A 15073-nucleotide genomic window follows, 5' to 3' on the forward strand; every position below is an offset into this window, starting at 1 on the left:
TATTGCATTCTACAGCAATTCTATTCACCCTCCCGTGTTAGAATAACGTATCCTTAATTTCGCTTGTGTTTCCAATACGAAAGAAAATAGATCAGACTGAGATTTGATTCGACAAGTTGCAATGAAACAACGGGAAAATACAAACCTACAATATCATAATTTAACAGTAAATTGGAAAAGCCATAGAAACCTGCGCCTGGATTCTATTGCAAATGATCATTGTAAAGCTGCTCTAAATACAAGATTCGAACTTAAATTTTTAAAAAATCATTTTTATTTGGAAAAATTAAAGCCATCTGTAAAATTATATTCGAACTATATTCCCCTTATTAATTAATAAGACTAAAGCATTTTTATATCGCATGGGTTAATGCATAAAGACACTTGGAAGTCGTCAAACTGCTCCAAATTCATAAATTTTCCATCTTATAAAAGCAATAACGCTGTTCGGTATGACTAATGTACGTTGCATAGAAATATTAAGCTGATTTTTTTTATTAACCATTCGAATCTTTGCATCATATTTTTGTACACAGATGGTGAAGCCGGGCTTTACTATTTTGTAAAGTGTCATATTTCATTTCGTATCGTGTACACTACCTGATAATATCATCGTTGTGACCAAGGAAAAATTTTTGTGTGTGTTCTCTGGTGTTGTACACAATTCCCACTCCGGCAACGAAGTAGACCACCTCCTTGGCAGCCGTGTAGTATAGATTATTCCGGCATTGGTGACCTCGGTAACCATAAACCCATTCTAACCGCAACTGGCATTTCGGTGCAGTTCTATCAGCCATTTCCTTTTCTTCCTATTTGTTTCTCCCGTCCCTCTCACCGCCCCAGGAAGACTGCTCCAAATAACGCTTGCAAGAACAGGTGTGCGGGTGGGGGTCGTTTTTTTTTGAAAATGATGCTCGTTAACTCAAAATTGCCTCTCCCAGCGGCATATTAGCTGCCAGTGATGTCAGCTGAATGCAGTAGCGAGCGGCCGGTAGTGAAGGACAGAGCAGTGCTGTGCGCGCTCGTTACCAGGTGGCAAGGAGGGCTTAGTAACAACGCACAACGGTCGTTGACGTCGTCCGGGAGCGGGGCGACGTGGGCGCGCTGTAGTGTCATTCAACGCACGGCGAGAACTGCTTTTCTTTGTGCCGTTCTGCCTCTTTGGGAAATATTTCCTTTTTTTTTCTCCCCCGCAACGAGTAAAGTGAATTTAGGGAATAACATTTTCGTTTTGCATTGCTTCTACGTATATTGCCCATCCCCCTCTGTCAGAACTGAAGCTGCACCTGAAGGCAACATCAGGATGAGGGGAGACTGTTGCAGGGAATGATTCTTGGCGTTCAGATGTTTTCCCCGCTGATGAAAACATAAATCCATCTGCCTGCATCCTAGGAAGCAGAATTTAAAAACGTGCAAGGTCATTTAGGTCTGATTTGGATCAGGTTTGCAAATTCAGTCAAAAAATCATTGGGGATTCTCCCTGGAGGAATATTCAATGCCAGGTGGCGTTGCCTCTTCATGGATATTCTCCCTCAAGTTTATGATTTATAAGGATATGGGCGAGGTGGTGAAAGATTGCCTCTATTTGCTATTTCTAAACAAAAAAAATCGTGTGCTTCCTTCCCCTGTGTGGTCCATGCTGAAATCTCTGAAGAGAGTTGTAACTGGCCTTGAAGGTGAATTATTGCTGAGTCATTTGAAAAGCCATAAGTTTTACAGCTGTCATTGCTATGTACACCTGAATTGTCTTTGCAAATTGCATGAAGGCTCCATCTTGCAGTTACTCATTACAGACCATCCCTAGGTAATGAATGGGTTCTGTTTATGTTGATTTTGTCCATAAGTTGGAAAATACACAAAAATCACTGGATATGGTAACCATACCTCCACAGTATTGCAGTGAATGGCACCAAAAGCACTTAAGACTGATAAGAAAGAACAATTGCTGAAAGTGGAGAGAGAGGAAACTAGTTCTGGAGTTTGTAGGAATGAACATATGTCAGACTTCCAAATTTAATAACATAATGAGAGCTTGTTCATATAAAGGGGTATCTATTAGTTAGGTGTTCTTAACCTAGAGTGGCCTGCATAGGCAGAATCCACATGTGAGAATAATTGTTTTGATTTTCCCTTGATTGTCTCAGCCAGTACAATGTGTTATTGATGGGGTGCTACTATCGTGCCGCTAGTAGAGCTGATGTCTTGCAGCTCCAGAGACCTGGATTCAATCTTTTGGTGTTGTCTGTGTGGTTTGCACGTACTTGCTGTGACCCAGTCTGTTTCCTCTGCGTCGGCTTGGACTTGAAGCCTGTGTCCGTGCAGTATGATTCTTATAATTCTATTACAATGGTTTGCAGCCAGTACATTGTCCATGCAAAGTATCTTGTATAAGAAAATGTAAAAATTAAATCCAGAATCTTCTTGACAGAACAGAAAACAGTCTTCTACATTTCATTCACCGCCCTTAAAATGTTAATACGGTATATTTCTCAGTGTTTCTGCTTGTCCTTCTGATCTGTGGCACTTTGAAATATGAGAAATTGCAGAGTCTGTTAAACTGCTCTCTGCTGCCACAATTACTATAGTGTTCACTCTTGGATTGAATGCAAGATGGAGAATAAAGATCAAGTGTACATACAGCTGTATAAGTAGAACTATTAACCAGACAGCAGTTCAACCACCAGATTGTGAACCTTGCAGCTGGTTTATTTTCAACTGAAAGCCATTTATCTGCTATATTATATGTTTTCAAATTGGACTTCCCCTTCAAATAGTTTTTTTTTATTTTTCAGGGTCTAGACATTGCTGTCAGGACCAGCATTTATTGCCCACCTCTATTTAGCATTGTGAAGATGAAGGGGAGCCACCTTTTGAGCCACTGAGTCCAAATAGTGAGGGTATGGCCACAGTGTTGACTGAGAGGGATTCTGATTCAGTGATGATGAAGGACCAATGATACATTTTTAAGTCATAATGGTGTGTGATTTGGAATGGAACTTGCAGGTGGTGGTATTTCCACATGTCTGCTGTACTTAGTGATAGAGATCACGGTGCAGTGAGAATAGGCAGAATGAGTAACATAATACATTTTGTAGGTGGTACACCCTTCATGCAATATGCATCAGGAGGGAATTAACATTTGTCCTGGATGATGTCAAGCTCCTTGAGAGCTGATAGAGCAGCATTCATCCAAACAAGTGGAGTGTACTCCATCATACTCCTGACTTTAACCTTGTAGGTGGCAAAAAGGCTTTGGTGTGTCACTGGTGGCAAGGTTCCCACCCTTTGACCTGCTTGTGCAGCCGTAGTAGCTATGTTCCTGGTAGAGTTGAATTTCTGATCATTGTTGATGCCTGGGATTTTGATAGTAAGGGTACTCTGAGATGGTAATATCAAAATGGTTAGACTGTGTCTTGTTGGAACTAGTCATTACCTGGTACATTTGTGGCATGAAAGACACGTCCTGAATGCTGTGTAGGTCTTGCTGCAGACAGATATGAATTGGTTCATATGCTGAGGGCTGTGAATGAAATTGAACATTGTGCATAATCAGTGAACTTCCCACTTCCGACCTTATAATGGAAGGAAGGTCAGTTATTGAGCACCTGCAGATGGTTGACCAAGTACATTGTCCTAAGAAATCCCTGCAGTGATTCCTGGAGCTGAGATGATTGATCTCCAACAACTACATTGTCTTAATTTGTGTGAAGTATGACTCCAACCAAAGGAGTGTTTTCCCATTTGGAGCCCACTGACTCCAGTTTTACCAGGGCTGCTTCATGCCACATTTGGTCAAGTGCTGCCTTGGTGTCAAGGGCATTCATTCCTGATTCACCTCTGGAGTTTAGCTCATTGGCTCATGTTTGAAGCAGGGCTGTGGTGAGATCTGTAATGGGATGGTCCTGACAAACCCAAACTAGGTATCAGTGAGTAAGTGCTGCTTGATGGCCTTGTTGACATCTTCCAGTACTTTGCTGATGATCAAGCATAGATTGGGTGGTAATTAGTTGGCATGGATTTATCCTGCTTTTTGTGAACACTGGGCATTTTGCCACATTGTTGTTTCGATGCCAGTGTTGTAACTGTACTGGAATACCTTTGCGAGAAGTGCAGTGTGTTTCGTGGTACAGCTTGGATGTTTTTAAAGCAGGTGGGAACCTTGGATTGGAGTAGGGAGAGGTTAAAGATGTCAGTGAATACTCCCTCCAGTTGGTCCATGCAGGATTGGAAGACACAGATAGGAGATCCATTTGGGCCATTTGTTTTCCATGGGTTCACCCTCAGGTAGGCTGATCTGATGTCTGCGACAGTGGCCGTGGGTATAGGCATCAAAGATTGTCTGGTTGGGTAGTGACATTTCACTGGCCTATTATATTGGTATATCAATATTTGTGATTATTAGAAGCTCCACTTGGCAAGAGAAAATATCTGGCCTTGAAATGAGTAAATGCTTCATCAGTAATTGCTTCATTCCTACTTGAATAGTGAAATAAAAATCCTATTAATGTCTCTGAAACCTGTCTCCTGAATCGTCCTGAATCAGACAGCCTGTGAACAAGTTGTCTGATTTTTATTGAAAAGCTAAAATCTAAACATTTTGGAAATCTGAAATAACAACAAAGTGCTGAAAATACTCAGTAAGTTAGGCAGTCTCTCTGAAGAGAATAACAGGGTTCAGATTTCAGGTTGATGACCTTGCATCTGATTTTTTTTTTATTTCCTCACACTGAAGAATTGGTTCACTTTCAATCTGTTTTCACCAGCTAAAGAATTTTGTGTGATGAGTTGTTTTAGTAAGACTTGTAATATCAAAAATTAATTGGCAATATAAAACAGGATTCTTTTCACCTATTATATTACCTTCAGCTGTGAATGATCACTTTCTGTGACAGACTGACTATAAATATTAATTATTAATTCTCAGTTTTAGAGAATTAAGCCCAATGCATAATTCAAGGTAAAGGACCTAACATTATCTAAGAAACTGCAAACGTTCTGAATAAGTGAAGACGTGTAGTTAGGAGCACGATAACTCAGTTGCATATCTTGTCACTTCATGAGATTAATTTGAAAATAACTATTAAAGAAAATTATGGGCCTAATTGACTCCAGTAAACTTATAGCTTTAACTGACACAAGTCCCTGTCTCATATTATTAGATTACCTGTTTAGAAATTAATCGTGAAAGTGAGAATAACATGAGACATTGGGCAGAAGAAACAGTAACAGAAAATGTTTCATGGATGCTTTGTCTTTTCACATGTGCTCACTGATTTTTTGCAGGTTTGTCACATTTATTATCTCTAGTCTTTTTTTGGAAAATTATTTGGCATTTTCTTCATACATTTTCGTATATTTCCTGCAACCATGCTGTACACCAGCCATAAAATAAACTATCTGCTTTCAAGTCTCTGAAATTAATTTTTTCTGTTCCTTTGACAATACTGCTTGTGAGCTGGCCACCAGGAGGAATTTAACATAATCAATGAAACTGGAACATTTAAGTTTCCTTTGCTTCTTAGAGGGAAGTATATTAAGCAGTCTCACCACTTCACCCAGTGATGTAGCTGAGTCAAAGAATTTGCATCCTCCCATTGTGTTGTATCAGCTGGGGTATTGACTGATATCTAATGGTACAGCCTACTGTTTTGTGATTTACAAAGAATAGATCAGAAATCTTTCTAAATGGTGAAAAGCTAAAAACAGCGAAGGTCAGAATCAGGTTTATTATCACTGACATATGATGTGAAATTTGTTATTTTGTGGCAGCAGTACAGTGCAATACATAAAAATCTATAAATTACAAAAATAAATAGTGCAAAAAAAAGGGAACAATGAGGTGCACATAGATTGTTCAGAAATCTGGTCGCAGAGGGGAAGAAGCTGTTCCTGAATTGTTGAGTTTGGGTCATCAGGCTCCTGTACCTCCTCCCTGAATGTATTAACGAGAAGAAGCTACGTCCTGAATGTTGAGGTCGTTAATGATGGATGCCGCCTTTTTGAGGCGCCGCCTTTTTGAGGCACCGCCTCTTGAAGATGTCATTGATGGAGGGAAGGGTTGTGCCCGTGATGGAGTTGGCTGAGTCTATAGTGGTCTGCAGCCTTTTGCGATCCTGTGCATAGGAGGCTCCATTCCAGACTGTAATGCAACCAGTCAGAATGTTCTCCACCGTACATCTATAGAAATCTTCAGGAGTCTTTGGTAACATACCAAATCTCCTCAAACTCTTAACGAAGTAGAGCCGCTGGCATGCCTTCTTTGTGAATGCGTCAATGTGTTGGGCCAAGGATAGATCCTTTGAGATGTTGATCCCCAGGAATTTGAAGCTGCTCACCCTTTCCACTGTTGATCCCTCAATGAGGACTCGTGTGTTCTCCCGATTTCCCCTTCCTGAAGTCCAAAATCAGTTCCTTGGTCTTGTTGACGTTGAGTATGAGGTTGTTGTTGCAACACCACTCAGCCAGCCGATCTATCTCACTCCTGTACACCACCTCATCACCATCTGACATTCTACCAACAACAATGGTGTCACTGGCAAATTTGTAGATGGTGTTTGAGCTGTGTCTAGCCACACAGTCATGAGTATAGAGAGAGTACAGCACGCATACTTGAGGAGCACCTGTGTCGATAATCAGTGAGGAGATGTTATTGCTGATCTGCACTGACTGTGGTCTCCATATGAGGAAGTCGAGGATCCAGTTGCAGAGGGAGGTACAGAGGCCCAGATTTTGAAGCTTGGTTATTGGTACCGAGGGAATAATGGTGTTAAATGCTGAGCTTAAATCAATAAACAGTAGCCTGACATATGTCTTGCAGTTGTCTAGGTGCTCCAAAGCAGAGTGGAGAGCCAGTGAGATTGCGTCTGCTGTAGACCTGTTGTGGTGGTAGGCGAATTGCAGTAATTCCAGGGCCTTGCTCAGGCAGGAGTTAATTCTAGCCATAACTGACCCCTTGAAGCACTTCATCACGGTAGATATGAGTGCTACTGGGCAATAATCATTGAGGCAGCTCACCCTGCTCTTCTTGGGCACTGGAGTGATTGCCTCCCCTTTGAGGCAGTTGGGAATCTCAGACTACAGCAGTGAGAGGTTGAAGATGTCCTTGAATACTCCAGCCAGTTGGTCTGCACAGATTTTCAGTACCCGGCTGGGTACACCATCATCTAAAATAAGGGGCCCATATATATAATCATTAAAAGGTGAACATGAACAAAAGAAAATTAAGGCTAATCCAACCCTGGACTAGAATAAAAGGGGATAGAAGTTAAATAGATTTTCCAGGGTTATACAAAGCTCTGGATAGACTACATTTGTGCTCAGATCTGAAAATGCATGTCATAGAATGAAAACATTGGCTTTAGAGGGAGTATAGACATAGATATATCACAATGATTCCTGGACACAAAGGGTTAAATTACAAAATGTGGTTACACAAAATAGGGTTATATTCACTAGAATTTAGATGCATAAGGAATAATATTAGAGGAAAAGTTTTTAAGAAAAGAATGGGAATTGTTGGGGCAGTTAGTGGAAAACAAATGCTGCTGTTCAGGGGACATTTTCTAAACATTAGAGCCAGGGCTTTCTGAAGCAAAATTAGGAAACATTTCTACACATGAAGGGTGGTAAAAATTTATCTTTAACGATTGATATTAGATTTCACATTTTATTTATAAATTATTATTTTAACATTTAAGAGTGATGGATTTTTGTAATCAAGGGTTTGAAGGGATATTGAGCAAAGCTGGGTGAATGGAGTTATGATACATACCCATAATCACATTCAATAGCAGCGCAGGCCAACAGCACAATGACCCTCACCCTTACCCTACCAAGAATATGAAGTGCTGTTCCTCTAATCTGCGTTTAGCCTCAACTTGGCAGATGAGGAAGCCGTGAGCAGACATATCACTGTGGGAATGGGAAGTGGAATTAAAATGGCTGTCACCAGGAGATCCTGGCTGTTTCGGTGGTCGGACCGAAGGTTGTCGACAAAGCGATTTCCCCCAGTCCGTGTCGGGTCTTACTGATGTGGAGGAGACCGCACCGGGAACACCAGATGCAATAAATGACACCGACGGATTCACATGTGAAGGACTGCCTCACCTGGAAGGACTGTTTAGGGCCCTGAATGATGGTGAGGGAGGAGGTGTAGGGGCAGGTGTAATAGTTAATGCAGTTGCAGTATAAGTGTCTGGAGGGGATCAGTGGGGAGGGACGAGCGGAGAAGGGAGTCCAGTACCGGTTCCTACACCATTTCCAATGTTTCCATGTGCGGGAGGGGAAAGAGAAAAATATATTTTGTTAATATAATATATCTGCTTTTTCATGGCACTTTAGTTCACTGTTGTGTATCTTACCTCTATGATAATACAATTTCAGCCTGGATTTTTACAGGAAAATGGCAGCACTGTCACTCACAAGTGCCATTGCCATGAGGATGTCTTCATGAACCTGGTAGTTCCAAGCTTCCTGACATATTTTCACCAGGGAATCTACAAATAAACTCCACCATGTGGTGGAACATTAAAGCTGTATCAATTATCTGCTTGAATAATTTAAGGCAGGATAGCTGGGAGAAACTAAGATTATATTGTTAATTGACATGATTTTGAATTGTTTTAGTTCAAATACTTTTAATTGTTTTATGTATTTAATGTGTATATAAATGTTAATATTTAGTTTTGAGTTATTTTACTGTTTTTTAATTATTTGTATACTTAATTATCTTCAAATAGTGAGAAATATCCAGAATGTTTTGACAGGGCTGTGGTTTAGTTGTCTGACAAAGTTTTTATAAGCACTTTTCTAGGCAGAGCTTGTCCTGATCTCCTCCCCAACCCCGCACCTACTCAGCATGGGATAGGATTTGTGTGTGTAAAGTCCTACTGTGGTGCAGGGCCACACTACTTATGGCAACACTGCCGCTTTCCAGTAAGTTGCTCTTTGAAGATCCCCACAAGGTGAATGTGATCTTTATTTGCAAGTCAGCAGCAAGCACAGGGAACCAACCACTGGCTACAAATTCTGGAAATAATATGACCTCAAAGTAAAAATTTTATTTTTAACAGGCATGGCATTCGCTTTTTGAGACACCTTAAAGTCTTGGTTTGAGGAGCCCTATGTTTTATTAGACTGACATCAAGTACGATTTATTTAATCAGGTATCAAATCTGCATATTGATGATAGTGAAAAGGCAGGTTTACAATTTTAAAAGTAGTTGCCAAAATAGTAAACAATGGCAGTACAAGTGGAAATGATAAGAAATGAAGCTCAGAATCTAGTGTTTGTGCTCCAGCTTCCGTGATACCTCATGAGTATTCAGTGAGTTTATAAGGATGGAATTTCATCTTTTCCTTCTCCAATTTAGCAATGACTGAAGGAGCATGAGTATGACAGGTAACAAGATTAGAGGTCACTGTAGGCTTTCGCATATCCCCTTCCTTTGGACTCCATTACCATTGACTCGTATTTTTCAGCCCTCAAGCACAGGCACTCTTTCAAGTAAACATTCACATTCAATTATGCATTCACAATCAATTTTACTCTTATATTCTTTGTCCAATCAAATCCACTCAATCAGAAGCTCCATTCCCATTGACACTCACTTAGTAATTTTCCTTGTCACACTCATTCTTCATCAGTCTTTCAAACCCTGACTATTTAATTGTTCAGTATGGCTCACTTAATAACATTTTTGCAGACTCTTAGATTGTAAAACCTTTTGCAACTATATGGGGGAGTAAAATGTACATGGAGAATAAAGATATGGCGGAGGCACTAAATATATTGTACCTGTCATTAGAAACAACACAACAAATACAATGGAAATGGAGGGAAACCAAGAATCAAATGGCAATGAAGAACTTAAAGTAATTGATATCACTAAAAGGAAAGCACTGGAGAAAATAAGGGCCTTAAAATTGAAAATATCCCTGAACCTGTTTGTGAGCACCCATAATTCTTAAAGAGATGCGGAGATAGCGGTTTCCTTAATTTAGCAAATGGTATGTTGGCCTTCATTTTATGGGAATTGGACTACAAAAATAAGTATATTTTGTTGAGATTGTACAGATCCTTATTTGGAATACCATATGCAACTTCGGTCTTTGTACCTGAAGAATTATTTGCTTGCCTTGGAATCGGTGCAGCAATGATTCACATGACTCATTCCCAGGATGTGGTGGTTGTCCTATGAGGAGAGATCAAGTAAGACTGGCCGATACACACTATTGATTAGAAGAATATGGAGTCATAGAAAATTCTGAGAGGGTTGACAGAGTAGTTTCCAAGAGGCTGTTTCCTTTAACTGGAGAATCTTGTTTTAGAGAAGGAGCTGGCCATTTAAAACGTAGAGGAGACATTTCTACATGTACAGTTATGATTCTTTGGAATTCTGTAGCACAGAGAGCTGAGAATGCTCAGCCATTGAATACATTCAAGGCTGAGACTGATAAATTTTTGGACACCAAGGGAATCATAGGATATGGAAACTCAGAGGGACAATGGACGAAAGAATAGGATCAGCCATGATTTTATTGAATAGTAGATCAGATTGGAGGGCAAGATGGTTACTTCAATTATCTACTTCTTGTGTTATTATGTCTCCTATTTTTGTTCCTGTCAGTAAGGGACAGACACTATTTACTACCTTTGGACAAAAGTATTTATGAACAATTGAAAGTAAGTGCCTATGTCCCTAATGTTAGTACAGTATGTTTAATGTAAAGGCAAAATAATTACTTTATAATTAGATTTTTTTTAATATACTAGATGGTCACCAAAAATGAAGTTCATGCTAAGAGGGTCAGCCTCTTAAAGAAACGTAAATTAAAGATTCTAGAAATTGGTCTCCAAAAATTTAGACATATTAAATAGCAATAATTGTTGAACATCAAAATTGCATCAGATTCCTGCAGATGCATATTTTGCTAAATAGTAAACAAAGGGGTGGTCATGACCCAGGCTACTACTAAATTCTCAAATTCATTTTATTGCACTAATTTTTGTTTGTAAAACACTGTGGATTCTGGACATTTGAAACCAGGACAGAAGAGGCTTAAATAGTTAGATTAGAGCAGCAATAGCATATTTTGTCAGAACTGGAATGAGATAGAGATGTAACCTGTCGAAGAATATAAGAAGTAAGGAAAGACGGGAGAAATAAATACAGCGGGAGGGTGAAAAACGGGAAAGTGTAAGTTACAAGATGGAGGATGGGGTATGTGAACAAGTAAAGAAACACATGATTAGTCTATAGGACATGTTATTTGGAATACTTGCTATTCATAATGATTCTATTTGCAAAATGGAAGTAGTGGTTATGATTGGAAATGATTTAACTTTAGTCCAGAAGGATATAATATAATTAATCAAAAGGATCTACTCCTCAAGATTATGTTGACCATTATTGGAATGGTCAGAGGCTGAAGACAGGTCAGAGTGTCAGTCATGTATAGATCTGAAATAATACCTAGAAGCTCAAAGTCAACTTTGCAGAGACAATGGAAGTGATATCAATGAGGAAAGCTTTTTTTATATATATAGCCAGTAGTTAGGATCTGGAATGCAGTACCAGCATAGTAAAGGACGCAGATTCATTTTTATCATTCAGATGACAGTTGGGTAACTACCTGAAATGGAAATAATTTGCAGGCCATGACGAGAAAGCAGGGGAGTGAGACTAGGTGGATTGCATTAATATGCAATCTGGTCTGAATGGCCTGCTATCTTGCTGTAATGATGTGTGACTTCATAAAATTGCCGTTAGTCTCAATGTATAGGAGAATCCATAAACAGTGAATCTAGTGCATGGAAACAGGTATGCAAAGAGTGCTGTAGTGGGCCTGATGGTATGAGGAGATGGATAAAAAGAGCAGGTGTTGAATCTCCTGCACAGGTACAAACAAGTGCAATAGGAAGGGAATTGGGTGCTGGCAAAAAACTGAGTAGACCAAATTACTTCAGAGGGAATGGTCTCTTTGAACGGCTGAAAGTAAAGGTTGTCTTTTAGTTCTGATGAAGCGTCTTCGACTTGAAATGTTAGCTATTTCTCTTCCCACAGATGTGTACTGACCTGCTGAGTATTTCCAGCATTTTGTTTTTATTTTAGATGACTTTTCCGAACTGATGGAGAGTATGGATATAGTGGGGTGGAAGCTAAGGACAATGGGAACTAGTGTGGTTCTGGAAGGGGAAAGGGATAGATCACGTCTGTGTGGAAATAGAATTCATCGAGGACCTATGGTGGAGGGATTTTTGTGACTATGGAAAAGGAAGATACTGAAATCAGTGGTATGAAAGATGGCATTATCAGAAGGGTGATGGAGAAGTGGAAGAATACAATGGAAGCAGAGTAGGTGATTAAGATATCTGTGGGATTCAGAGGGCATATGGTTTCCAGAGAGGAGATAAAGGTCAAGGAAGAACTGGAGATGTTGAGGAAGTAAAGGGTTAAGAAACTGTGACTGTACATGTAACTGATGGAAAAATACCTCGCAAGCAAGCTACTGACTCAGGGCTAGGTGATAATTACTGTGTCCAGAACCTTGGTAGCAAGCCAGTTATACTAGACAATAAGGGTGGTGGGTGTAATAAACAGCGAGTGGGAAGCTTGTCCTAAACAATGAGGGCGATACCTGTCTTTGAATCTCTTGATTGTAAATCAAATATATTGGACAATAGGTGCGATGTCTGTCTTTGGATCTCTGAGGCCTGACCAAAGCTCGCAGAGCCTCATTCATTAAGTGTGCGTGACAATATCTGTATAAATTACTGTCTGCTCCTTTGTACTGTGGAGACCTTGGGTAGCGACTCTCAACGAGTGCTGAAGAGACCTTTCCCTAGCGGTATACTGCTAATAAACACATTTTATTGAATCAACCTGGTGGCACTGTAACAACTTTGCAGCAGACAGGAGTGGGAACTTAAAATCAGGACGACAATGCCAAGGCAAAACAAAATAGAAATTTGAAACAATTGATGGAACTTTCAAATTTTGAGGAGCTACATATGCTAACTCTGGACCAAGATATCACCATCAATCTTCCAGAAATTGAAGAAAAGTCATCATTGTATGGAGAGGGAGGAACCAGATGACAGGACCAAAAATGCACCTTTCTGCTCTCAAAATGACACGCATAACTGGTACTCCTATGTGTTCCCACAGCAACACTATCTGGAGGAAGCAAGTAACTTCTCCTTTGATGCAGTGTGAGACTGAGGAGTGTCGTGTTGGATGGGGAATGGCTGAAACTTTAATTAAGATGTATGGAATAACATTTAAACTCTCTTTAGGACTGGATGTCTGGGTGAAGAGAGTTTGGGATAGAAAATAGTCCAAATGGCAGAGAGTATGAGAGAAGTAAGAAGGTACCAGACAAAGAAAAATAATAAAAATAAGGTCGGTTCTATGGGACAACAACAGTCCGAAGCATTGGGTTTACCACGCAGCCCTGATTGTGGATCTAGGATAATGCATGATTGGGAGAACTATCAAGTTGGAGGTCATGGAAGAATGATCTCTAGGGGAGATAGGTCAGTGGAAGTCTGTGAAACCATTTCCAGAAGTTTGATGGTGATGTCTTCCCCCAAAGTTAGCATCCTGCCTTCAAAAGATAGATTGCAAACCAGAACAGAATGACTATCACTTATTCAACGTGATTAGTTTCAGATGAGAAAGCAGAAGGTGAGGCATTAATACATAGTAGAAGTAATGCTCAACATTGTGCCAAAATAAACAAATAGGTTGATATTTAACTTGAGTCATGGTGTTCTAACAACAGTAAGATAAACAAATACTGAATATAAGAATACATTTTCTATATTCAAGCACATGAAGTGTGCTTAATCACCCAAGAGATTCTAAAAGTATATTAAGAGCAAAAGGGTAACTGGGGAGAGAATAGATCCCCTTACGGATCACTGTGGTTGGCCACGTGTGGAGCCACAGGAGATGGGCAAGGTCTTAAATGAATACTCTCTTCCGTATTTACTGTGGAGTAGGTCATGGAAAGTGTTGCATTTTGGGAAGTTAAACTAAGGCAATACTTGCACAATTAATGGCAAGGCCCTGGCTAGTGTTGTAGAACAGTGAGACCTAAAGGTACAAGTACACAGTTCCCTGAAAGTAGCGACACCATCACCCTGTCTACCTGTGTCGTTACTACCTAAGGTGGTGTTCTGCCCACTTGACTTAATTGGTTAGGGCACTGAGTACAAGAGTTGGGACATCCTGTTACAGCTGTACGAGATGTTGGTGAGACCACACTTGGAGTATTGTGTGCAGTTCTGGTTGCCTAGCTCACAGGAAGAATGTTTTTAAGCTGGAAAGGGTGCAGAAAAGATTCACGAGGATGTTACTGGGACTGGAGGGCTTGAGTTACAAAGAGAGATTTTAAAGGCTGGGGCTTTTTACCCTTTAGCATAGGAGGCTGAGGGGTGACCTTGTAAAAGGTTAATAAAATTGAGGGGCATAGATCAGGTGAATGCTAACAGTCTTTTTCTTAGGGTAGGGGAGTCTAAAACTATTGGGCATAAATTTAATGTGAGAGGGGAAAGATTTAGAGGGGATCTGAGGGACAACATTTTCCACACAGAGGGTGGTATGTGGAACAAGCCACCAGAAATAGTAGTAGAGACAAGCACAATTACAACATTTAAAAGGCATTTAGGTAGGAAAGGTTTAGAGGGATATGGGACTAGTTCAACTAGGCAACTTGGTTAGCATGGTCAAGTTGGCCAGAGGGCCTGTTTCCGTGCTGTATAACCATGACTTAAATAAGATTGTTCAGCTTCAAGCACAAAGAGTTATGTACGAATATGATGCAGTGATGGAAATAACAGTAACATGGCTTGAAAATAGTGAGGGCTATGTGCTTAATATTCTTGGACATGAAGTATTCAGTAAAGAAATGGCAGATATAATTTAATCTTGATAAGTGGAGGGTGATGCACTTTGGGAAGACAAATCAAGGTTAGGAAATACACAATGAATGGGAGACCTTAGGCTGTATTGTGGAACAGAGGGACCTCACTGTACAAGTTCCTGGATCCCTGAAGGTGGCAGCAAAG

At 40.1% G+C, this 15073-nt stretch overlaps 1 protein-coding gene across 2 annotated transcripts in view; it reads right to left on the minus strand.

Annotated features, from left to right (window-relative positions):
- The window catches only part of LOC127568483 (echinoderm microtubule-associated protein-like 6), a 240932-nt gene extending 240110 nt beyond the window's left edge, over positions 1 to 822 (minus strand). For both annotated transcript variants that reach the window (XM_052012286.1, XM_052012285.1), the window contains exon 1: positions 601 to 822. In XM_052012286.1, coding sequence (XP_051868246.1) covers positions 601 to 797 — 197 coding nt within the window. In that variant the 5' untranslated portion in view covers positions 798 to 822. The remainder of the gene's footprint in view (positions 1 to 600) is intronic.
- Positions 823 to 15073: the final 14251 nt, after the last annotated feature.

Source organism: Pristis pectinata, chromosome 3 (assembly GCF_009764475.1).
Source record: "Pristis pectinata isolate sPriPec2 chromosome 3, sPriPec2.1.pri, whole genome shotgun sequence".
NCBI classification, from domain to species: Eukaryota; Metazoa; Chordata; class Chondrichthyes; order Rhinopristiformes; family Pristidae; genus Pristis; species Pristis pectinata.